Raw genomic sequence first — 27,722 nt, 5'->3', positions numbered from 1 at the left:
AGTGATTAGTTTTATTCTGCAATTTTGTTACTTATAATAAAAGCCAGAGCTGATAAAGTTGCCTGCTTGGGAGGCAGAATTTAGAAATTTGTCATACTGCACTTGGATGCCTAATAAAAATAAAAGAAAAAAATCATTCATAATCTAGCACTAAAAGAAAAATTCATGAACCATTTTCATCAAATTTAGTAAAATGAAATTCAAAATTCTGAGACAGTAGAAAAAGAAAAACATTGGTTTACTGGACACATGCAAGAGAATATTTTTGCTACTTTATGTAAGTAACTACTTAATACAAATAATCTGTTGAAAAATTATAACAGAGCAAGACCTGATCCAAATTTAAGTAACTTTAAATCTGAATACTCTACAAGTCACTAATTGTTTAAAGTGGCCTGAGAAAGAAGATATCTCTGCCATCACAGTCTATCCCTAGTACCACAATTTTCACTAGCAGAGAAAGAATTCCAAGTAAGTCCTGAGTTTACATTTCACAATGATAAGTATCTAGTCGACTTTTTCGCTAGAGCAAATCCAAATACGATAGGCCTCAGAAAACACACAGAGAAACACTGTCCTCTTGGATAAGGCCGGAACTGCCACAAACAAACAAGCCAACCCCAAAAGAAATGATGAATGTTTACCTGGTCTGAGAGTGTACAGGCCTTTCACAATATTTGCCATAGTTGAAGGTGTGACCTGAAATGGTGTTGATTGGGCTTCTAAAAGTAAAGCTGAAATAAGACGAGAAAATGGGTTACAAAAATGATGTAACACTGAATTGTCAAGGTTTGTCTTCCTACTACTATTTCTCCCAAAGACTGAAAGGTCAACAAGTACAAGAAAAGAACAGCCCAAGAGAAGAAACTAAGAGTTCATACACTGAAGATTTTTTTTTTAAAAATATGATGCAGTAGCTCAATCTAACAAGTAAATACGTGCAGGTCTGTTGAAACGCTAATGGAAATGATTCAATTCATGGAGGTTCTGAAAATAAGTAAGTAAAGCTTTCCAAAAGCAATAGTATTCATGGTGCTTAATGAGTGTGCTGAGAGTGCCTCCCATCAAGTCCACGATTCAAAAAGAGTCACGCATCTGGGGAATAAACTGTTCTCTAACTCACTCAATCATTTCTCTTTCCCCTAAATCATCACATTTGGCTCTCGGAATTTTTCTGAAATACATGTTATTAGTAATTTCACTAACTGTGATCCGAGTCAGAAACTCACTTTCCCAAATGCTACACCTGCATGTCCTTTTTTCCTTACATCACACTGGCTCATCCTTCCCACCTTCCTGACCGGTGACCATGTGACCCACACCAAACGTGACAACAGAGTCAGTTTTCTTTTAGGTTATCTACTGCCACACAAAAACCCTACAAAAACATTTTTAAATGGATAGGAATAATTCCTCCATATAACATCATTAACAGACACAAATGAATTCTATTATTCAGTGGATACAACAGATATTACTGACTCAGTTCATTTTTAATTTCTCTCTCAAAGACCTGTAATGTACTAACCAAAATCCCATAAAACTTGGCATAATTTTACTCTAAGCCAGGCTTGTAGAATTGTATAAGCTGTTTTCTTCTCTCCATGCCTTTTTAAAAATGAGAACACCATCTCACTTGCCTATAATGATTTTATGGTTTCAAACATACACCGTGCGTTACATTTGAATTTACATGATGAAGGCCAGAGGTGCACTGTTCAAGTTTATCCTTCTGATTTTATCATCAGTAGATAGTTATAATTTTGAATGGCATAGATAAATGTAAGGACGACAAATGTTAAGCACTGCAGAAAATCACATTTTGAAGCGCAACATTTAAAAACAAATTCTAAAGTTGAAGTTCTGAGAGTCTCTTCTACTCAAGGTTCTAATTTCAACATGCACCCAAAACCCAGGTGCGCTCTCTATTAATCAATCATCCTACTTTTTGACCAATCATTCTGGCCTTCAGTAAGTCCTGTTCTCACGAACTCTTCACACTCAACCACACATCATTATGTTGTCAAATATATACATTTGCAAATAACCCCTACATAACTACAATCACCTATGTCAAATCTGATAGCTATGAAGAAATGATAAATTCACAGACTAAATTATACATAAAAAGTATATAAATTAATTTGAATGAATCAACTGAAAATAATTATATTCAATAACAAAAAATTATTAAAGTTGAGAAGGTATAACATTTCACTAAAATCCTTTCCACCTAAACTCATTGGAGGAAAACAGTGTTTAAAAGATTTTCTAATTGAGCTCCCCTTTTAAAGAAAAAGGAATGGGACTATGGAGGAAGCAGTAGCATGAGAGGAAAGAAAATATTTATTGAGTATTTATCAGGTCTTAGGTACTTTGCATTATGCTTAATTCTCATAAGCTTTAACTTAGAATTTACTCTCTCACAAGCTTTATCCTCATCTACTTTTTTTTTTTTACAGATAAGGAAACTGAGGCTACAAATGGAGCAAAAAACATTGAATAATCCATCTAAAGTCACAGAGCTAGCAGGTGGCGGAAGAGGTCCAAGAACTTGTGTTTCATTCTAAATTCTGTATTCTTTCTACTTCACCAAGCCACCACCGAAATGCTGATTTTATATGCAAACTGGTACTAATGAAGTTTTACCCTTAGTAACAGTTTTCTTCCAAAAATTATATAACTTAAAAGAAACAAGGATCCTCCAACAATCCCACTGATGGCCAACTGTCAGTCGGTCAATAGTTTTAAAACTAGAATAGGACCTTAGAGAACTTCCAGCACTAATCCCTTTGACACTAAAGTCTCAGAGGTTAAGTGCCCTCTTGAAAGTCACATGGCTTTTAATAGCTCAACTGGGACCAGAACCAAACTCTTCCGCTCTTTCCATTACTCCTCAGAGCTACAAACTTGCCCAGGAGCTTCTCTCCTTTATTACTTTGAGAAGCAATTCTTAAAATCAAAACTAAAACCAAAAATCTCAAACTACAAGGGCCTCAACTAAAAGGCAGAAGATAACTCCTAAGGATAATAACTGAAATGTATTTAAAACCTTCCGTGCAAACTGAACTATAAATCTTCTACTGCAACTCAACATAGTACATTTTCTCAGGAAATTTCTACCATTAACTGACCCATTTTGTCATATTTGCTCAGAATCATCAATACAACAGTACCACATAATGTAGAAACCTGGATTAATGTAGACTCTAGCATTTCTGCAGTTTTCAAAGTTTAATGCAAAGTAAGAATTCATTTCAAAGGAAAATAATTTTACCACCAGCCCAAAGTAGAAGCCATTTTAGAAGCATATATGTATGAAAAAATTATTATACCATGGAGAGATGATAGAAAATTACCTTGATCTGCAGCGAGAAGTCCCTGTCCTCATTCATGAAACAACTGCTAGTACTGTGCATTCAAGTACCGATTATTTATTAGCACAGAGGGTGTCCACTGCCCTGCTGTACTGGTTCTAAAACATGGCCACCAAAGTCTTTTGGCATTGAGAGGTGTATCCACGTCCACTCCCCTGGAACCTGGGCTCTGTAACTGCCTGCCCAACAGAATACAGCAAAAGTGACACTGGGCCAGTTTCTGGGCCCACGACCTAGGAAACGGGCAGTTTCCACTTCCTCTATCTTGGGAAGCTCCCTCTTGGAGGACACAAGAGAGGACCCAAAATCCAGCACAACCTGCCAGCCATTTGAGTGAGCCATCCTGAAAGTCCCCAACTCCTGGTCAAGTCGCATCAGCCAACGCAGAGCAGAGCAGCGAGATGCTGCCCCACCAAGCCCTGGCCAGACCGAGGATGTGAGCCAAATGAGAGATAGCCACTACTTTCAGCCACGGTGCTTTGGGGTGATCTGTCACACAGCAATAATAAATGAAACACTAGCATTTCCAAACGTATCTGAAGCCACAAGAAGGAAACTACTGATCAGATTTCAGACAATTATAGAAACTGAGTATAGTTATTTGTTTTGTTGAACTGAGGGGGTGAGTATAGGAAAATGTGTAGCTGGAGACAAGACATCAATTCTTAACAGTTGTGTTTTTCTGGTTTAATTTTAACCTCTCTGTGCCTTAGTTTCCCCACCTGTAAAATGGAGGTAATGACTGTACCTACCTTACAGAGTTATAAGAAATAAATGATATTGGTAAACAATCTACAACAGGTCCTATACCACATAGTAAGCAGCATGTGTGTGTTTAAAAAAGTCTTTTTAATGACCGTCCACATAACATCATTAAACACTTATAGAGTCCCTTGTTAGAGAGCCCAAACCAGCTCCTGGTGGCGAGGCCAGTGGTCGCTTCTTGTATCCCCTACTCTAAGTACAGTGCATGGTAGCTGCTCAATAAATATCTGATAACTCAGTTTTCCCTCATTTACAAAAGCTTAATGGCCTTTTCAGTGTACTTGGAAAAGAACAGGCATACCCATCTTTAAGCGTAATTTTTATTGAAAATCAGACTACGTAAAAAAAACAAAAGGAAGGAATAATCTGTTTATGTTTTCTCTCACCAGATCTGGACTACTATATTCTCTTTGAATATTCTCTTTGCATATGCCCAATAAAACTGACTTCCAAATTACTGACAAACATAAAAAACATATTTACATAGTGAATAAGCTTCTCTAACAAATGGTAGCATTTCTCTACAGAATTTGAACAGGAAAGACTCTAAAATGCTGGGCTCTATCTTACAATAAAAGCAGAAGACAATATTAACATTAGAGGTGATACTCAAATGGTTATAATTAATAGCTGAAATACCCCATGAGATAATGTCTAAAGATATTTGTAAATATCTGCCCAACCTTTAAAAAAAAAAAAGTCAAACTCCCACGATTCTAGGCCTTTATTCTGATTCTAGAATCTCCTGGGAACATCATAATGAAACATATATTATCTTCATCTACAATACTATTTGAAAATCTTGCCTTTCTAAAATAAACTGGCCCTATTTTAACAATTCTTTCTGTTAATTTAAACTCAAAAACGAAAAAAGAGTTTGTGGTCAAGTTTAGAACAATCCTTTTGTCAATTCTGGTAAAAGTTCATTGTGGTAGAAATTAATTATGACTATTAGGAAAGTAAAAATACATACCGCAAATCCAGAATATGTGCCAAATTCTAAAAAATAACTTGATGATATGCATAAACTATGAGCTTTAAAAGGATGCTGCAACAGTAGGTTGCAGGGTCTTCCTAAACTCCACGTGGAGAGGTGTATTCTTTGAGGAAAGGTAGGATAAGATGCTACCTCTGTGAGGGGCAGGGGGCCCGACAACGGGGGGAGAGGAAAAACTAACTGAACTTGGCACTTTGACCTGCTTACTTAATGTGCATAGATAGCCACGTTAAACATTTTAAAAATCACAATTCACAGAAGAGAAAATGCAGGAGCAGAGGCTAAACAGCTTACCTAGGATACAGTCAATAATACAGAGCCAGACTAGAGAAGAGTTTTTGCACTTAAAAGTAAAAATCAGAGAGGATTCTATACTACCATTGCAAAGATATAGCACTGCGCTCCTTCTAGAGTGAAACAAAGTTGGGGTGAACCCCTTAATATTTCCACACTATCAGACGGAAAAAAAAGGCATCCAGCATCAGACCAGATATGAAGGCATTGTCCAATGACATGGCTAAGCTGCTCCCAGCTCACTAGGTGGCCTTCAAGTCACGTTTTCAATCAGTGTCTCTCTCTGTAGAAATGGGCTTCAACACTTCTTGCTATAGGATTCAGAAGATGTCCTCATTGGGGTTTATATAACAATGCTCTCTGATCCAAAAAAAAAAAAAAAGATCATAGAGGCCAGCCCGGTGGCATAGTGGTTGGGTTCACGCACTCTGCTTTGGCAGCACAGAGTTTGCCAGTTCGGATCCTGGGCATTCATCAAGCCATGCTGTGACAGCATCCTACATAAGAGAATATCCTACATAGGAGAATTGTATATGACTAGCATATACAATTATGTACTGGGGCTTTGGGGAGGGAAAAAAAAAAAAAAAAAAGAGGAAGATTGGCAACAGATGTCAGCTCAGGGCCAATCATCCTCACCAAAACAAAACAAAACAAAAAAGATCACTGCTAGTGTTACCGCACCCTGTAAGTTGAATTACTTACGCATTAGGCTGTAAATGTGCTTTTCTGCAACATGTTCCGTAAACAGCTTTATAAGGTCATCTTTTAAGTCTCTGTTAAGCTTGGTTTCGATGTAAAACTTATTCTGAAAAAGACATTATTTTTCAGTGCATCGATTAGAGGGAAATGATTAGTTCAATGAGCTGAAGCACTAAAAAATAAATTATTTTAAGAAACAATTCATAAAGGCATCAATTAAACATAAAAACCCAACATCAAAAAACAAAAGCCCTGCCACTATTAGTTATACGTCTTTCTGGCATGAGGTTAAAAGCACATAAATATAAAATGCAATGAACCATACAACTCCAAAAGAACAGGAGGATACCCAACATTAACTAGACAGAGATGTACAGACATATGAACCACACTGTGTGACATGCACTTAATATGCCCTTTAAAAACACTACATTGTCATCTAAAGGCAACATCAGAAAACACTAATGAAAGGTTCCCCATTTATCAATGATCTGGGCTGAAAGCAGGCAGTGGACATACACTGGCTGACTCCCCAACATACATTCCACCTCAGTGATTAGTCTAAGTCATTCAGCTTATGGCATTCCCTATGGATGGACTTTGGTTCAAAGGCAGACACGTGACCCAAGGTAGCCCAATCAGACTGACAGAAACCTAGGCTGAGCAAGAAATTACAGTGATCTTACAATCATGAGGAGCACAGACGACATGCGCAGCAAAGAGACAAAGAAGAACCTGAAACACTGGTGACTGTTGAACCAGAGATTCAACCAAGCTGGAGACTGCCTTACTTTTGGAGTTTTATTACAAGAGACAAGACTTTTCCTTATTTACTTAAATCAGGGATTCTGTTTCTTACAGCCAAAAGCATCCTGATTAGAATGACTAGCAAGTCAAAAAAGATCGAATTTGTTCATGTTTAGATGTTAACTCAATGTATAGTAGCGGAAAATACAAAGAAGAATGTTGACAAGTTGCTCACTGATTCTCTCAATTCTTAAACAGAAGGGTTTTTTTTCTTTAAAAAGTATAAAAATAACATGAGCGTGGTTACAAAATAAAATCGCTCAAAAAGGTGTGCAATAAAAAGAAGGCTTCCACAGCAGACCCTCTGTCCCATTCCCAAAGACCCCACTCTACACTGGGATACCTTCTGAATATTCTTTCTAAAATGTTGCTTGCATATATGTGGGTATGTGCTTTTTTTCCCAGTAAAGAAAAATATACTTGCTAATGAAGAAATATTACACATTGCTTTGCATCTTGCTTTTTCACCTAATGTTGTAACTTGGGAAGATTTTTCTCAAAATAACATACAGACGTCATTATTTTTAACTGCATATTTTTCTACTGAAATATCTTTCATAAATTATTTAAATGATAGTCCTCTGTTGATAATACGGATTTCTCCCAATGTTTTGTTTTGTTTTTTTAAATAAAGTATATCTTATAGAGAGTAAATCATTTTGAGGATGGTATCCCACATTAGCGATCTTTACACCACAGAACATGGAATCAACCTAAACATCCCATTCCCTAACCTAATAAACCAAGAGGAATTGGGACAATGGTTTCTAAGGGCCCCTCTGTTCAACAGGAACACTAACATTAAGATTCTATACTTTATATATTTGAGGGGGGGAGGATAAGCAACAAAGGCAAGAGACTACAAATTAGACTCATGGCATTAATTCTCCAAATGAAAGCGAGCATCAGAATGGAAGCACACTTCACTGTTCTACTTTTTACGGAATGACTTATTTGGTATTTATCACACATCACGTTTTCAGATACATGTCTTAACTCTCTACTTTCTGAAGACAAGAAATCTTTCTTATATATCTTTATTTTCCAAGCACAGTATCTTCCATTTGGCAGAAATAAAATAAACGCTCACTGGGTGACTGCTGACTATTAATGCCTAATTGTCTATTCAGCAATGTTATTCATGAAACTTTAGAAAAGTAAAAGGGTAAATAATTCTTCTATGTCAACACTATCAAACATTACTGAAATAGATTAATTTCCATTTCAAACATAACATATAGTAAAAGAAAAATAGAACATGCTTAACTCTCTGCATCTATCTGTGCTCAGACCAATAAACTGAGGTATTGGAAAGGGGGAGACAGCTCTGACTTACCATATAAATGAAAAGAGGCACAATGCTCTGCAATGCTCCCATATATTGTCCAAGAGCTATATTAAACCTTTCAATATAGAGATCTGGAGGGCTGGCCTGTAAGAAAGAACACAAATGTGATCATTCTGGGAAACCAGGTATAAAGACCTTCCACCACAACCTAAAATGCACACAGACTTAGAAGTCTAAGTCAAAATTCACACTGAAATTCACAATAAAGAAAAGGAGGAGGTTTATATCCTAAAGTTCAGTTAAGACGTTCGATCTCTGTTCCAAGATCTGCTATGCAAAACTGAGGTTTGGTTTAGCTGTCTTTAAAAACTGTGTAGCTTTACCATGTTAGTTAAAAGGCTTGCTGTATTAATGAGTAAAAAGGTACATTCACAAGTAAGGTAAATGATAGATTTTTAAAATTATCGCTAAACTATACAGACATTTTCTATAGGAACCAAACTATATTTGGGCCTGGAATGGGGGGGGGGGGGGGGAAAGAAAATCAAGGAAGTGGCACAGACTTAATAATTACCTTAGGCACAGTAATATTCTGAGTTCTGTACTAACTTGGTTGTACTAACATGGTCTCTCTCTCTGCACACCCAGAGGAAAGACCATGTGAGCACAGAGCGAGCAGAGGCCATCTACAAGCCACGAAGAGAGCTCTCATCAGGAACCAATCCAGCTGGCACCTTACTCTGGGACTTCCCAGCCTCAGAACGGTGAGAAATAAAATTCTTTTGCGTAAGCCACCCAGTCTGTGATATTTTGTCATGGCAGCCCAAGCAGACTAACATACTATTTTTTACAAAAATGCATCCATATGCTATTTTATTTTATTCTCTAGAGCTAAATTAATTAGGTATCATTTTGACATTGAAGAAACATACAAATGCGCCAGTAATTTGCCTAAAATTAGAGTGTTAGGAGATGACAGATCCAGGTATTCCAGCTAAGAATTCATTCCTGGGCCAGGGAGTTGGGGCAATGGGCATGGCACAAAACCTCATAAACAAACCAGATTCTACACAGGTCTTACGCACGGCAGTCCCCTAACCTGACAACCAAATCATATACAGAAAGTCTTACTTTCAAACAAGGATACAAGGAAATGCCACACTGAAAGATTCCTAAATATTAAACATTAAAATTATAAAACCATTTCAGCTGTTTTAGAAATAACCAAATGTTCCAATACTATTTCAAAATAAGATTTAATTCAAATTTTTCTCAGTTCTACTTAGAAGCTCAGAATATGTGTAGTGAACTGTCCTTACTTCTAATTCATCTTCCACTCGAGTACCTACTTACAGGTTGGGTGCACCCTAGGTGCTGTTTTTACGGCTATTTTTCTTAGTCCTCTTAACGGCCTTCAAATTGAACACTATTTCCATTTTACATATGAGTCAACTGGAGCTCAGAAATAGTCACGTGACTACAGTCCCACAGCTAATAAACCCAAGAACAAAGACTCAAACCTTGGCCAATCTGAGTCCTTCCAACTATTTACATTCCTTTTTTTAGCACCCTGAAACCTTTAGAAAAAAGTTCAAACTTCCAATTTAGGGCACACTATCTACCTGTCTGCTTTCACATCGCACTCCTTCTCACATGTAACCCAGCACAGTGACCATATGGAACTAGTAACAGTTCCCAAACAACATCAGTGTGCTGTTCTAGGCCTCTGACTCATTCTCCACCTGAACACCTTCATCACGGCCCCGTAACCAGACTCACCTTGCCTATCTCCTGTTCATCCTTCAAGATTTGTGTCACTTCCTCAAAACTATCTGAGCTATATGGCCCTTCAATGGGACACCATCGCACTTATTCACTTCCCCCACGGAGTAGTCTCTGCCACTAAACTTTAAGCCCCTGAAGCACAAGATCCGTGTCTTGTCTTTATATCAGCAGTATCACCAACGCTGACCACAGAGCCTGGGAGAGAGAAACGCGTTTTTGGCAAGGACAGTCTTTAAACCTAAATCTAATCTAGGCTTGTTTAAATCTAAATTGCTATTTTACTATTTCACAAGGCTGTATGACATTAAGCAACTCATTTAGCTCCCTGAATTTCAATTTCCATACACACAAAAGAGGAAAAATACTAACTGTGCTACTTCCAAGATATGCTAAGAATCAAAGAAAACAATGTGTGTTTTGAAAATGTCAAACATGCATATGTAACTAGTAAGAGTAAGTAAACTCCTTTCTGAATTAACTACCTGCTTGTCTAAGACTTCAGAAAAATCCATTAACATTATTAAAGGCATTCTTTGTTAACTAAAGAAGTTGCAGAAAATGGTTCCACATGATGAGCAAATTTTTATAACTAATGAACAGAATCACATGTAATATCTTTCTCTAAACTGCTTCAAAGAACTCTGGAAATGATATTTCAGTATTCAAAAAATAAATTTTAGAAGTATTATATGAAAAAAGAAAATGAAGAGTTTTTGCATTAAAATAATTTTCCCTTTTCATAAAAAGGACACTTCATTTATCCACAAGGTAAAAGTATGAACACTGATCAAAAGGCACACTTAATAGCAGACAGAATAAATAAAATTGAATTCTTTATTCTTTTCAAGAATTCCCAAAGCCTCAAAGGTTATGAGTATTAAAAAGGACTTTTTGTAAAGAATCAAACGTCAGAACATTTACTTAGCTTTTTATACTTCCACATTTCATGCAGCACTTATTCAAAACCTTTTAAATAACAGGACTATAAACTATAAGTCTTCTAAAATAAATCCAATCTCTTTACTAGGAACTTAGAAATAACTGCTGTTTAAAAGAAAAAAAATTAATCAAATTATTCCTCTTTAAAACTTAAGTCCAGTATACTTTGGGCCCCACTGGGGAAACTGCAACCTATTTGATTTACATTATTTCAACATGAATGTATTTGGCTTGGACATTAAATGAAATTTTTTACCCTTAAAATAAGCAAGCTTCATTTTCTTCTCAAACAAAACAAGAAAAAGCAAGCAGCCAGAAAAATAACCATGACTCCAAACTTGCTCCAACTTTTCATAACAGACCTAGAGTCCCTGAAATTTATAATATAGCTGGTAGGAATGTTTTAATTTCTTCTTTTTTTAAATGAGTAATGCATTCATCTGGTTTAAAATTCAAATGAGTTCAAAAAAGTTTAAAGAGTTTACCTGTCATCCCTTCCTCCTTGAACCAACCGACACTTAATTCCTCTATATTCTTCCAGAAGAATTTTACGCACATACAAGAACATAAGCGTCCCGTTTATATCCCTTTCCACACAGATGCTAACACACAATCACACTGATCTGCACTTTTCCTAACAATGCATCTTGGAGACAGTTTTATTCTAGTGATTGTCAAGCATTCTGGTCTCAGGAACTCTTTAAATTCTTAAAAATAACTAGATTCCAAAAAGCTTTTGTTTATACTGTGGGTTATATCTATCATATTTACCATATTAGAAATTAAAACTGGGTTTTAAAAATACGTGTTAACTCATTCTAAAATGACTATAAACGCATTGCACTTTAACATATTTTAATACTAAAACATGGTTACATATTTTATATTATAAACTACAGTTATATGTTAATAACTTTTTTTTTTTTTAATGGTAAGAAGAGCAGTATTGTTTCTACATTTCTGCAAGTCTCTTTAGAGTCTGGCTTAATGGAAGACACCTGGATTCTCTGTCGGCTTCTGTACTGAATCAGCTGTGACGTGCTGTTTTGGTTGAAGTAAATGAAGAAAACCAACCCTCGCACAAATATGTAGACAGAAAAGGAAGGTATATTTAATAGCCTTTTCAGACAATCGTGGATATTCTTTGAAACTTGACAAGTGGTAGTTTCTTAATAGTTGCAACATGAAATCTGAAACTTTGTACTCCATTACATTAAAACCCACTGTTCTAGCTCCTACTTTGATGGCTCTTTTACAGACATTTTATAACATCACGAATTGGTCATTTGGAAAATACTGACTCACTGAGCTAAGCAGAACTTCCAAACGTCGACAAATTTCACCATACAACATTTAAAAAAATTATATTTGTTAATATCACCACCTATCTCATCAGAAGTCTTTATAAGTATTGGGAAACTATCAAGGTCATCATGGTAGATACGCATTTTCCAAAACTCTAATTTTCACTTCAAAGCTCAGATTTTATCATTGGCAACAAATACTGTCAGCTGTTTTCCTGGAAGTCATACACTTCATTCATTTTTGAGAAAATGTGGGTCAAATAACAAAGTCCAAATAACCACAGTTTGTCAGTCACTCATTCTTTCAAATAAAAATAGTGTTCTAGAGGGGGAAAAAAACCCAGCTAGTTTAGCTCAAAACCACACAAGGGCTTTTTCTCAAAACAATCATTGTTACTTTGGTACGCAGCTTCCCATTTCTTCACAAAGAATATTTTTTTAGGTATACTCAAAGTTAGAATTTAATAAAATTAGTAACTTTCACCACTTCATCTAGGACGTTCTTAAGTGGAATGCTTTTGTTTTCTACTGCGAGTGTGTGGAAGTGAAGATTCGGGCTAAGGCAACACTAGTTTTACCCACCATTGTTTTTGCACCATCAGAACAAATATCAACCTAGTGAAAAGCGCAAATAATATCTTAGTAGTATTAGAAAAACAGTGTTGATTTTGTGGACCCCCTGAAAGGATTTCAGGGACCCTCAGAGCTCCTGAAACCACTCTTTAAGAAATCTGTTTTCTAAGTACAATGTTTGAATGTATTAATTAGTCTCCATATTAATAGCTTGTTGCTAATCTTTTGTTACCACAATGTTGTAATAAATAACTTCATACAGATGTTATTTTGTAGACAGCAGTTTTAAAGAAAAATTTTAAAGTTAAAAAATGCAGAACTAGATGATAATCTTATGTATCACTATTTAAAAACAAAATAATTTTGGCACCCACTTTTACAGACTCAACCCATTAAATTTCACCAAATAAATTAATACACACACACACACACAATTTACTTACTGAGTATATTCCTTAATAAGTAAATTGTGAGAAATGCCTTACAGCAAGAAAGGAAGGGTCAGGTTTGATACACACACCAAACCTTCGCAGGAAGGAAGGAGAACAGAAGCTTGCTATCTTTAATTTTGAAAGCTAGATAAAGAAGCTTGGTCAGTTACTCTAATTAGATGCATATTAAAACAGCATGATTTATTTAAATAATTTTACCAGCCAATAACCTTAAATATACTATGATCTAGGTCAGTACTGCCCAAAAGAACTTTCCACAATGATGGAAATGTCCTGCATCTGCACTGTCCAATATGGTGGCCAGTGGCCATGTGTGTGGCTACTGGGAACCTGAAATGCATTTAACGAAAATAAGGAATTGAATTTTTATTTCATTTTAATTTTGTTACATGTGGCTAGTGGCTACCAAATTAGACACTGCAGGTGTAAAATACAGACAAGTTCCACAATTTCATACTTATATCCCTTCTTTCCTATGTCCCATCCCCATCCCATCAAAACAAAACGTAAAAAAATTTAAGAATATGTGCTTTTATGTTCACAAAAACATTTTGGCTGTCTTCAAGTGAAGAAATGACTTTTGCAAATAAAATGAGAGAGAGGGAAGAAAGGAAGGGAGGGAAGGATCTAATAAACATAACAAGGCCACTAACGTATCTTCACAGAAGTAATACAGGTTCACTGAAATTTAAAAAAATGTGAAATGTAATTATAGAAAAATAACCACTACCAACATTGGTAAATAACTACTAACATTTTCTCCTGTTCTTTTGTGTGTGTGTGTGTGTGTGTATATTTTAACAAATATGGGATTACATTGTTTTGTAAACCGCTTTTATCGTTCAGCCATATGTCATCAACACTTCCCAGGTCAAATATATTTCTACAACCTAATTTTAATGACCTCTGCACACACCATCGTCTGTTCCATCAATCCCCCTTCATTAGATACTTAAACTGTGCTTTGCTATTTCTGTTATCGAGGTTTACACGGATGCTTCTAATCCAGACTGCACTTTGGTGGTGCAAACACGTTCAGTGGCTTCAGCAATAGCACCACCTTATATTTAAACACAAAATGACACCACTCCTTGCTTAAGAGACAGACCAGGGTGAGGAACAATGGCACATTTCCACAGGCACATCACCTAACGAGTTTCTTGATGCAGATTCCTTTGCCATATTCCAACGTCCTGACTCAGAAACTTTCCAGACTGTATATCTTTAACAAGAACTTCAGAGGATTCCTTCAACCGCTGACCCAGCAGCTGTTAAGCCTTTAGAAACCTCTACCTGGGACCACTTCAAAGGAGAGAGAGGAGCTCTCTAGGAAGGAGGCCTAGAGGATTCACGAGAGGGTTGAGCAGCAAGTACCCACGCCAATTTAGCCGCAAACTATACTGAAATTAGTAAAAACATGATACACTAACATTTTAACATTAGTGTTGAGACTATAGGTGAATTTTTCTTTGAAATTTAACACCTTCCTGACTGTTACTGAATTCAGTGATAACAAAGTTATTAGAAGGTCACAGTGAAGTTCCACCTCCACTTAGAATCAGTCCCACCCTTACAATAACAAAAAGCTGGTTAACCTACATAATCAATTTTTTGAGCTCATCAGAGACCTGAGGTGACTGTGTTTTACATTTGCAACGTCCAAACAGGAGAAACAAATTCCAAAGAGTGACAAGCTCCTCTAAGGAAAGAAAAGACACAGGAACTGTTTCTCCTTTGGTGATGGCAGCCACAAAAGCTGGTAAGAAAACAACAGAAGTTGTCATCAATCATTAAAAGCCAAGCGTGAACTAACAGTGGAGAATCCCTGGGAGCCTCAACACAAGGGCGGTCCACCCCTACTCTCCAGCTCTTTTCCATGGGTTTCCACTAGGTCATTCAGAGAGAGACTGAGGACAGAGAAAGAGATCTGAGAGCCACCCTGGATGGCACAGATGTGCAAGGCTGTCAAGGTCTGAGGAGGGAAGAGGAGTACCGGAGAAGCCCATGCACACTCTGGGCCCTCCATCAGGAAAAAGGTGGTGATTAGCTGCCAACGGAAGACATGAACAAATGCCTGTGTACTGGACCCGACTCAGATACACAAGTTTGCTGAAGGGAAGAGGTCAGAGACCTACCTGCACGCCCTCGTGACTCTTCTTTGACCTGCGGCAAAAACTGCCTACTGCTGGGGGATGGGCAGGTAATCCTCCAGCCCTCCTGTCACAGGTAAAGGTCAGCCACCACTGGAGAGGGGGAAGAAAATCCACTCATGCCCAGGTTTCTACACTATTACAAAGCAAAAGCATACTACTGCTGAGGGAAGTGCAGGAAACTTGCTCACTCCCCGGCGCCCAAGAGACACAAGGCAAAATGCGGCTGCCACAGGGGTGCAGGGGACAAGAGGTACGGGGGTAGAAGGAGAGCAAGAAACCCTCCAGAGCTAGACCAGAGGTCAACAAACTAGAGCCTGCAGCCAAATTTGGTCCACCACCTGTTTTTATAAATAAAGTTTTACTGGAACAGTCATGCCTACTCATTTATGAACTGTCTATGGCTGCCTTCACGCTGCAACAGCAGAGCTGAAGATGCTGCAACAGAGACCATAAGGCCCATGGACATATTTACTATCTGGCCCCTGACAGAAAAAGTTTACTAACCCCTGCTCTAACCATGAACTGAGGAAGAAAAGACCATCTGCAACTGGGGTGGCGAAGAGGGAGCTGAGAACACTGAGCAAGCCCCACCTCCGAGGGCTCAGCACACAGGGACTACCTATGACTACGGCAGGAGCGAGAGCACCAGAAAAAAACCAAAAAACTTGTCCCCCATTCCCCAAGCAATAAGCAAGAGCCATCCACTCACTGCTGGGAGAGGGGCCATGGAGCAAAGAAAAGCCCCTCAGTGAGGCAGGGCCTGCTAAGAGCTGGCGGTAGAGCAGAAGACTGGAAAAATACCTCTGATTCACACTAGGAACAGGGTAGCCACAGCCCACTAGCAGAGAATCTAAAGCTGGTAGTAACAACAAAACTCAAACCCAGCTCAACTACTGACAGGCCTGACTCAGCTCCTCACACTAACAGCCTGACAGAAAAGAGGCATGCCGATTTCTAGGCATAAATATTACTGATGTCAGTCTCTGCTGTTGTTTTATACACAATCTCCAGCATTCAATCAAAAATTAAGAAATACCCCAAAAAGCAAGAAAACACAACCCACTGTCAAGAGTTAAAGAGTCGGCAGGCCCAGATGCAGAGATGCTCACAAGCTGGAACTATGATACACACTTTAAAATAACTATGATTAATATATGTAATGACTTACTAGAAATGGTGGACAACACACATAAAAAGATGGGGAATTTCAACAAACAAATGGAAAGTATTTCTTTCTAAATCAATTGGGAATGCTAAAAATTCTCCAATAGTTCCTTCATAATCTTTTAATATGTATTCCTATATTACCAAGTATGACTTCGGCATTTTGGATACCATACAAATAGACCTGGATGCTCTCTCAAGGATCCTTAGTATTATTTTCAGAACAAAACTAGAAATTCCTTTTTTTTTTTTTAAATCTGCCTCTACATGACTAACTCTAGCAAAAACTAACAGTGTGTTATATGCTTTTAGTCTAATTAGTTTATTCCAAGACTTTCCAGAGCAACACCATACTGCCAATGGACAGATTTGTTAAGGCTACAGAAGCAACACCAATTACACCTGAGGCTGACACAAAGATGCTACAGAAAAATGGAATTTCTTCCCAAATAGACACATACATCTGACATTGCATTCTCATTCCTGCTGTACAGATATTGTTTCCATAGTAGAATATCCAAAAAAAAGCTGTTATATAGAAGGTAAATGAACCTTAGGAGCTGTTAAAAGCTATAATATATGTATGAGATGCTCCTAATATAAAGTGTAAGAATGATTTTCTAATTAAAAGCACAATACAGAAGTTAAAGTGAGTCTAACATAAGACAGCAGAAGACACTTCTCTCTTAGGTCTCTCCACTCTGAAAGTTAACTGCTACAATTGTTACTACTACTATCATATGGAAATGTCTTCTTGATTTATTTCTAAAATAAGACTTTCCTCATTTTCCAAATACTATTTGGCTTGAACAGCCTCTGTGATCCTGGATTGCTTTAGCTTATCCACACAACAATGAGATAAACCTAGGTTCAAATCCTAGCTTTTCACAGACTAGTCATAAAAGGTTCAAGGATTACTTAATAGAGAAAATATCTAAAGAAGTCTGACGGACTAGGATGACTTCTCACTTTCCTATACACCTATATACCTTTTTAACACTTAGCAAAAATTACCATCTATCCTTATTTGCTTACTTTTTAAAGGAAACTTTTTCCTTATTTTTTCCAATTTAAGCACACAACTGTCTCAAAAAAAAAAGCTTATTTCAAAAAGAGTACAACTCATAATTGTACTCCGTACACTATGATAATAAACAGTTGCAAATAACTGTTTGTTATCTAAGTGATTTTACTCTCCTGCTCATCACAAATTCCACCTTCCAAGTTGAGGATGCTGTTTTAACTGGGACAAGTCGACGATTCTAGTGAATCTCCACTGTAAAGCAAGCATGTTTTTTATCAACTAAGAAATACTTTTACTGGATCTCTCTTTGGGGCCTGGCTTTATGATAAGCCCTATGAGGACACATGAAAAGAAAACACAGTCCTTGTCTCCAAAGACTGATAGTAAACTTATTAGAATTATGCTCTGAATGGAAGCCTAGAGACTGAGGGTTAGGGTGTCTCTGGCAAATTCTCTGAGACAAGAACAACTTTGCTATAACAACTGCTTTAAGCGCTCGTTTGGATTAGAAAACAGATCTCCAAATAACTTACGAAGGAGAACTTTCAGTAGAATACACACGTGAAGAGCTACTTACCAGCTAGCAATGATATTTATTTTACTTGAAATCTATGTAGAAAGGATAACAGGCAATTCTTATTATCTAAAATCTTCCTCACTCTAGTAAGGAATAAATAGCATATTTGGAGGAATGAAAGTTCTTTTTTTTAAACACACTTTATAGTTCAAGAGATATAGAAATTATACCCTTTAAAAAAAACATAGAATTTCAAATGACCACATACAACTAGTTGAGCTTTGCTGCCACCCACCGGACAAAACACAAATAGCAAAGCAACCCTTCTCTGATTTTAAACACCAACAAAGTCTGGCTCAGTTTGCTGGCAGTTTGGAAATAAAGCTTTTATGTGTAATCTGGTGTCTGTGAAGAGTGAAGTTAAGCATTGTGGACTGATTATGGTTTAGTTTCTATTATTAATTGGTTTGAGAGTCAAATTATATTTAATTCAAGATATATTTAGCTTAGAAGACATCAAAAGTATAATTTTACTAAAATGAATGGTTTAAACGTAATTAGTTAACTTCCTCTTAAAACAGTTGAAAAATACTCATTTAAACTATTCTAAATTCAGTCCTGGGGCCAGTCCCATGGCCAAGTGGTTAAGTTCGCGTGCTCCACTTCGGCGGCCTAGGGTTACCCCGGTTCAGATCCTGGGCACGGACATGGCACCGCTCATCAGGCCACACTGAGGCGGTGTCCCCCATGCACAACTAGAAGGACCCACAACTAAAATATACAACTATATACTGGGGGGATCTGGGGAGTAAAAAAGCAGGAAAAAAAAAAAAAAAAGATTGGCAACAGTTGTTAGCTCAGGTGCCAATCTTTTAAAAAAAAATTTTTTTTAATAAAAAAATAAATTCAGTCCTATTTGAGAATAAAAATTGCAACATTTTCCTTCTCCGCCTCTGTCTTTGTGGTCTCTCCTCCTCAGGACCCAGAACTCAGGTTAGTATTACTGGTGCTATTCCTAACACTTTAATGTTATCGTCCTGGCCTGGGAACCAGATCTCTGTTTAAACACTGTTTACTGGGGGTTATGTACAGTGTAAGTTCCAAATCAGTGAGAGACAACTGTTGGAAGGAACACACTTGCTAGTGGGTTACTGACTATAAAAGTACTAGAGTAAAACAGCAGACTATTATTGTTTGGTGAAAGTGAAAATATACTCTCAATTCCATAAAGCGCATTAACGTATACAATAAATTTATCACCATTACGTGGGAAGAAAATGCCTCCCAAATGCTCTAGTGGATTCTGGATTCAGACACACACAAACGTAATTGCAATGTGGAAGTGTCATTTAAGACAGCTTTAAGAATAAAGGATGCCATATCCACTAAATTCAATTACCGAAACAGTAGTGAGGCAAAACAGGATATTCCCAACATCGTCAATTCAAATACTTACTGTGTCAGTCAAAAAACAGCCCCCTAAATCTCAGCGACTTAACACAACAGAGCTTGGATAAACAAAATGTGGTAAAACCATACAATGGAATGTTATTCAGCCACAAAAAGCAATGAAGTATTAATCATGCTATAAATATGAATGAACCCTGAAAACACTATGCTAAGTTAATTAAGCCAGACACAAAGGGCCACATACTGTCTAACTCCATTTCTAGGAAATGTCCAGAACAGGCAAATCCACAGAGACAGAAAGCAGATTAGTTGTTGCCAGAGGCTGAGATAAGGGGAGAAGAGGGAGTGAGTGCCAATGAGTCCTGGGTTTCTTTCCAAGGTGACTAAAATATTCTGAAGTTACTGGTGATGGTACACAACTTTGCGACCATACTAAAAATTACTGAGTTGTATAATTTAAAAAGGTGAATGTTACGATATATGAATTGTATTGCAATAAAAAAACAGACTTTAAAAATAGAAAAAATATATAGCAAACCTTTCTTTCTCATTCATGTTCCATGCCCATCTTGAGGGTCTGGTCCATGTCATACTTACTCAGGGACCCAGGTTAAGGGAGCTGCTACCATCTGGAACACTCAGCAGGAAAAGGGAATCATGGAAATTGCACAGCGGATCTTAACGGCTTCAGATCTTTGGGTACACACCTCACTAAACACACTTCACTTTCATCACAATTCACAGGCCAAAGCACCTGGCCAAGTCTAACTGCGATGGCAGAGAGAAGTACCCTCCTACCAGGTATCCAGAAGGAAGAGAATTGGAAACCTTTGGTCAACAGCATGACGACTAGCACATTTACCTAACGTGTAGTTATCTTAGTCCAAGACTACAACAAGCCAAGAGAAACCAGTACCATTAAGTCAGGATTCTTGCCCTCCAGAAGCTTAAATTTGGCAAAGGTGATAACCTGCTTGGTAACTAAATATGAGCCAAAGCACTAAACTAAGGACTACAGTATCAATACAAACAAAGTGCCACAGCAAACAAGAGAAAGTGATTGATTAAGCCTGCCGAGAATAGTGAAGTTAAAAGCTGAGCAAACCCTAACAGACAAGTAGAATGCCCCCCTTGCAGAAAGGGAAAGGAGGAAAGAAGTAGCAGCAAAAGAAACCAAACGAGGGGCCAGCCTGGTGGCATAGTGGTTAAGTTCAAGCACTCCGCTTTGGCAGCTCGGATTTCGCAGGTTTGGATCTCGAGCATGGACCTAGCACTGCTCCTCAAGCCCCACTGTGGCAGCATCCCACATAAAGTAGAGGAAGACTGGCACAGATGTTAGCTCAGCAACAATCCTCCTCAAGAAAAAAAGAGGAAGACTGGCAACAGATGTTGGCTCAGGGCCAATCTTCTTCACCAAAAAAAAAGAAGAGAAAGAAAGAAACCAAATGCGAAAACACACAAAGAAGAAAAGACAAAGTCCGGTTAAATTTTAAAAGCAAAACACTGTTACATTATCTTGCTGAGTTCAGAGTGTGAAGGGCCTTGAAACCCTTGTTAAGGAGTATGGTCTTCGCTCTTTAGATAGAGAGGCAACCGGTTAAATAAACAGATGACATGATAAGTGTGAAAAATAAACAAAACGGATTCAGGGAAGGTGCAGGGCCAAGATATAAACTAGAAATCTTTTTCTATTGTTCAGGCAAGTACCAATGAGGACCTAAACTAGGGAGATGGCAGGGGATAGATTTGAGACATTTTACAAAGGGAGAAATTAGCAAGACTTGTGACTCATTTCATGTCTCTGTCCTATTACTCACCAAATTCCAGCACATTAAAATGATCATTACACCTTTCCCCTAAACAGTATAAAGAATAAACCCATATCTTCTTTATCTCTGTACCCTAAGCATCTAGCACATTGCCTGGCATACGAACACTAACCATGTGTTGAACTAAAGATTCTAAAACCATCACCATTCTCCTCCCCTCTCTCAAGTCCCTCTAACATTTCTATTGAAACCAAAATGACCTTTGAATCCTCTCACCCCACCTCTCCTCCAACTAGTTACTGTCTTATCTGTACTGTTTCTTGATCTCTGCATCGGGTCCCAAATACTTCTTTCTCCTTTTTTATTACCAACAAGTCCGTGATTTCCTATCCATGATTCCTGGGGCCCGACGCGTGCCACAATTCAGAACTTTTCAGATCTGGAAGGTATTATGGTACATATACCATATATTATGTAAAACACCCAGTAGAGACTGGGAACATCAACACACTGATATATTTCTGAGAGAAAATGTATGAATGTTCCCACTAAGTTCCTCACATGAGTTTAGATCAAGTTTGACTCCCAAATGAGTTTTGGCACCAAACCCAGGAGGAAAAAAATCCCATTTTCAAAGCTTTTTTTGGATTTTGGAATAGCAGATAAGGGACTGTGGACCTGTATAACTCACCTAGTCTACTGCAATCACATCTCATTCTTTCCTACTCCAATCCATTGTGTATTGTCTTACCACACCAATCTAAGATGCAACTCCTGGCATTGAAGGGCTTCTAAAATTTGGCTCAGTCTGCCTTGTTCAGCCTTATCTTCTCCCAGTCTCTCTCAACTATCTCACACTGTATCCTCATGGGACCACTCCTTGTTACTCAAACCTCTCCAAAGAGCTGCCTTTGCTTAGGCAGCTCCCTCAGTCCGAAACACCCACTCCCCAAACATCTACCCATCTTTCCTGCTGCCTTCCTCTTCATTCCTCCACCTGGCTGTGATTTCACCTTCAGTCTGAGGTGGCACTCTCCTATTCTGCTTCGCATCATAGCTCTCTTAGTATTTCTTATTGTTCCAAAGGTCTCCTAGGAGAGATTGTGACTTTTTTCTATGGGTTTCATTTGTTATTATTTTTCTAATTTCTTGAGATAAATGCTGAAGCCACTGATGTGTTAATTTCTCACTATGACTGTGGATTTATCTGTTTCTCCTTTCGGGTCTGTTAATTTTTGTGGCTGTGTTATTAGGTGCACACAAATTTAGAATTGTTATCTTCTTGGTAACTGAACCTTTCGTCATAATAAGTAGTTCTCTTTATATTCGATAATACCTCTTACTCTGAATCTACTTTTTATGACACCAATGTAGCTATATCATCTTTCTTTTTGCCTAATGTTTGTATAGTATATCTTTTTCCACCATTTGCTTGCAATCTTTCTGTCTCCTTACATTTTAGATGTGCCTCATGTTGGCAGCATTTAGTAAGGCTGCAGAATTTCATTCAAATTGTTTACTTCTTTTTTTTTTTTGGTGACAAAGATTCACTCTGAGCTAACCTCTGTTGCCAATCTTCCTCTTCTTTTTTTGCTTGAGGAAGATTGTTGCTGAGCTAACATCTGTGCCAATCTTTCTCTATGTTGTATGTGGGTCAGCATGGCTTGACAAGTGGTGTAAGTCCACATCTGGGATCCGAACCTGCGAACCTGGGTCACTGAAGCGGAGCATGAGAGACTTAACCACTCTGCCATGGGGCCAGACCCCAACTGTTTACCTTTTTTTAATGCAGCATTTAGTCTTTAACATTTCATATAATAGTCAATACACTGAAGTTTACACTTATTATTTTACTATTTGTTTTATATTTGTCCGATCTGTTCTCTGTACCTTTTTCTATCCTTTTCTGACTTCTTTGGTTATTTTCAAATCATTCCACTTTCTGTATTATCCTGTTAATTACACTTTCTTTTACTATTCCTTTAGTGGTTACCCTAAGATTACAGACTGCATCCTTGTCTTATCATAGTCTAAAATAAATTAATACTCTTACCTCTTCCCAGACAATGGAAGGACCTTAGAACATTTTAAATTCATTTACTCCTTTCCACCTTATATGCAATTGTCATGGTTTTGATTATATATTTTTTTATACCCTGTAAGACAGTATCATTATTCTATACTCACATATTTATCTCCTCTGTTATCCTTCATTCCTACCTGATTCTCCAAATTTTCATCTAGGAATATTTTCTTTCTGTCTGAAAAACATTCTTCATTTTTCTACTTCTGGTGATGAACTCTCAATTCCTATCTAAAAATGTATTTCTCCATTTCTCTTGTTTTATGATCACCTCATCTCCTAATATGACTAGTTATTTCTGATTGAGTGCCAGATACCATTTACGAAAAATTATGGAAATAATTTGATGCCTAGGATAATGTTCTTTCTCCAGAGAGAATTTATTTTTGCTCCTGATAAGCAACTAGAGGTGCTAGCAAATCCACACCATCTTAATCCAGTCAGGAATCAGGCACCCGGTACAACATGCTAGTCTATGACTTTTTATTCTTACTACTCCTGGGATGTGATCCTTCAGGTCTGGTGGGAACTAAACGTCAATTTTTACCACCCTATCCCCACCTGTTAGCCTCTCAGCCTATTAGCCTATCAGCCTATTAGCCTCCGCTTCCAGAATAAATATGTGCCCCTAGAAGAAAAATGACTCAAATGCTAGCACCTCTCTCTGGATTTACTTTTTCTCCCCTTATCTTGGTCCCATAATTCTTCACTTTTTATTAGCTCCATGGTCCATTTTTTAAACTGTTCTCAGTAGAAAGGTTGGTCCAAAGTTATCTAGTCTTATCAATCATGTCTACTGCTGTACCTAATAAAGAACCTTGCATACTTGCATAGAAGAGTGCTTGCTCTATCAGATTTCCCACTAGGCCTGGAACCAATCAACCAGTTCAGTTTTTTATGCTGACCAAGAAATCAACTATGATTAATTGAGAAAAGCAAGAGGGAGTCTTTAAGGTTTTTGAACAAGAAAGTATACCCATTGAATAGCATTTTTAGAAGATTATTCAGCCAAAAGAACAGACTATAGAAAGGCAAACCAGTTACGAAAATATTGCACTAGCACAGGCATGAGCCAATAAGGACAGGAAAAGGACAACAGCAATGAGAATGAAAGAGGATAGAAGCAAGTGAAATTATATAGTATTCCATCAACCCTGACTATCACCTGGAAGCAAGAAGTGAGGGAGAAAAAAAGGAGTCAAAGATGGATATGAAATCACAAGTCTGAGAGTGAAACTGATTTGGGTGAAGAGGAACTAAGATTTAGACAAGAATATGAAATATCTACAAGAAGAAATCCAAGTTGAAATGTTCAATAAGCCTTTGGAGAACCTGGTCGGAACCCTCACCAAAAGTAGGGTGGCTGCTAAAAGTTTCAACAGAATTTTCCAGAACTAACCAGAATAAAATTTACTAAATTAGTAAACCAATTTTTTTCTCTCTATAATTATCTATTTCCATTCATTGGTATATCAAAAAATCAGAATTGGAAATTCACATTTTGAGGCTTTGGAGACCTGGAAAAAGGAGAATAAAATAGAGACTTTCATTACCACATTTAAAGAGGAGAAGAGTTAAACACAAGGGGGGAGAGTGGTTTAAAAAAAACTAAGGGAAAATATACTGTCATAGTTCAAACAATCTAGTAGTAAGTAGAAAAAGTATAGATACACGCACAATAAAATACAACAGTAAGCAGAATACTAAGTAAGTTTAGCTATTTAAGTGGCTTTATTAATTTAACAACAACAAAAAACTTTTTAAAGTTACTCAAGTGGTGAAAAGTCACCGTTTCCAAAATGAAAGAAATAATGTTTTTTTTAAAGAGGCAACAAGTTAGATTATGCTATTTATATAAAAACATTTAGGTTCAAAATTTTAAAATAATCTTTTAAAATCTCTGCAAACAGTATTCTCTAGCTTTTAAGTCAATAACTGGGGAATATGGAACGTTATTTCATATACTCTTCAGTCTCCTCAAAAGGATATGTCTTTTGATAGAGATAAATAAGTCACTCTGATACATAAACTATACAAACCAGCAATTTCAAGATGCCCTTGAAAGATAGAGACTGATGCCCTGAAGGTTCAACTCAGTCATTTATCAACCCTAACACTAAATTTCTCATTATCTGCAAAAAGCCATTCATTCCACACTCTCATTTTAACTCATAAAAAACAATATTTCACTACTAAAATCAGAGCTGCAAACAAAACACTCCTCTCAAAACTTTTCTTTCTCATGGGGCCTGGCATATAATCTTATTCTGTCCCACAAGAAAACTGCCTTTAAAGTCTCTATAGAGATTGCACCAGTATCATACCACATACTTGTAACACTGATTAATAAACTGAATTAATTGAACACTGAATAAATTAATAAAACGCCTAAGCATCTAGAGAACAAAGATTAGTAGTCATAAGAGGCTAATTATGCTATCGTCCCACTGGTATAGGTCAAATTTAGTTGCTGAGCATTCACTCAACAAGCATTTCTTGAGTTGTAACTGTGCCAGGCACTAAGGATAAAAAGACAAGACAGAGTCCCTGCCCTCAAAGGAGAACTTGTGAAGTGGCCAGACGTGGAAGGAGAAACAACATAAGCACTGCTCTAACAGTGCTGCTATTGCCAAGATGCTAGGAATCCACAGAAGAAATTCCAATGGTCTGTTTTGTTGTGAGGGGTGTGCGAGGATTCCAGGAAGACTGCAGGGTGGACACAAATGAGTGTAAGCCTGAGAAAAGAATGAAGGAGCATTTGCCAAGCTGGAAGCAGAAGAAAAAATATCTTAGAATTTAGCTTAAAGGAACCAGATATTTCAGTGAAGCCACTTCATTTTAATGTTGAGAAAATTTACAAGATGATATTAGCATGTTTCATCAAGAGCATACAGCTGCTGAGTGGCAGAGTTCAGACCAGAGCCCAGGTCCCCATGTTTTTTTCACCAACTCCACCTTGATTTTAATAATGGTTAGACTTTATAATCTTACAAAAGAGATCACTTCAGAGTAAGATTTTTTATAGGGCCAGACTGCTGAAAACAAAGTAGGACATGCATTGATTCTAAAAATAAACTAAATTCCCTGCTTTTACATCATATATTACCTTTACATTTATCAATATGGTTTTTTAAATACTAACATCAAAAGAGATATCATTCTTGGGACCAGCCCAGCGGCATAGCGGTTAAGTACGCACATTCCGCTCCTGCGGCCCAGGGTTCACCAGTTCGGATCCCGGGTGCAGACAGGGCACCACTTGGCAAGCCATGCTGTGGCAGGTGTCCACATATAAAGTAGAGGAAAATGGACACGGATGTTAGCTCAGGGCCCGTCTTCCTCGGCAACAAGAGGAGGATTGGCAGCAGCAGTTAGTTCAGGGCTAATCTTCCTCAAAAAAAAAAAATTAAAAAAAAGAGATCATTCTTAACTATGTTTTAATTTTTTAAAGAATTATCCCTATATTAATATAAAGCAAAAATTCTTTAGTTTTCTAATACACTATATTAATAAGGGTGAGAAAAAACAGGCACTCCGACACACACAGAAGTGGTGCGAGAGTAACGTGGTACAACTTCTGTGAACCACAGCATGGATGTAGCAAATGACATTACTTACAAGACTGATTATTCACTGCAGACTGTTAGTAATAGCCAAAGACTGGAAGTAACCTAAATATGGTTAAATAAATGAAGGTACATCAATGAAGTAAGGTGCAATGAACTACTATGCATTCATGATAAAGGAGCTCTTCACATACTGACAGGGACCAGTCTCCAAAACCTCAGAAACTTACTCTCTGAACTTCAGTGACTCCAAGTATTAGTACCCTGTGCAGCCCAGCCTGGGCAAGTTACCCTCACATTACCGATAACTGGTCAAGCAAACTCATGCCAGAAAATGTAGCCAAGTGGCCTTCTAAAACTACCAACTAGACTGAGCTTGATAATACAGTACTACAGTGCCCTCTAACTTTAAAAATATTTTACAATAACATTCTAATTATAAGAATGAAAAGAGCTCTTACAATGCTTACAAAACTAAATACAAGGAAAATCTACTCAAGCAGAAACCACAGTATGACAAATAAATTTAGCAAATCACAATTCTATCAGACAAATTAATGATGTACATGTGAAGGCAGAGCACAAGTATAATACATATTATAAAATTTCCAATTCACGTTTGATAGGTAACTTTTATAACCAAGACAAGTAATATATTTTGTCCCTGTAATTTGAACTGAAATGGTTTGCTGTTTCAGAAGACATTTAGAATTATTTCAGTAATAGCAAAACAATCCTTTTTGAGGTCACTGA

The 27,722-nt window shown here is 37.4% G+C and overlaps 1 protein-coding gene across 1 annotated transcript in view; it reads right to left on the bottom strand.

Moving 5' to 3' along the window:
* Positions 1-27,722, bottom strand: part of CACUL1 (CDK2 associated cullin domain 1) — a 67,454-nt gene that overhangs the window by 13,988 nt on the left and 25,744 nt on the right. Inside the window, exons 4-6 of the mRNA XM_001494080.7 lie at positions 8,279-8,374; positions 6,139-6,241; positions 645-734 (exon numbers count right to left, since the gene is read on the bottom strand). Coding sequence (XP_001494130.1) covers positions 645-734; positions 6,139-6,241; positions 8,279-8,374 — 289 coding nt within the window. The remainder of the gene's footprint in view (positions 1-644; positions 735-6,138; positions 6,242-8,278; positions 8,375-27,722) is intronic.

Source organism: Equus caballus, chromosome 1 (assembly GCF_041296265.1).
Source record: "Equus caballus isolate H_3958 breed thoroughbred chromosome 1, TB-T2T, whole genome shotgun sequence".
NCBI lineage: Eukaryota > Metazoa > Chordata > Mammalia > Perissodactyla > Equidae > Equus > Equus caballus.
Note: the sequence above shows the minus strand (reverse complement) of the source record. Positions and strands in the feature narration are given on the sequence as shown.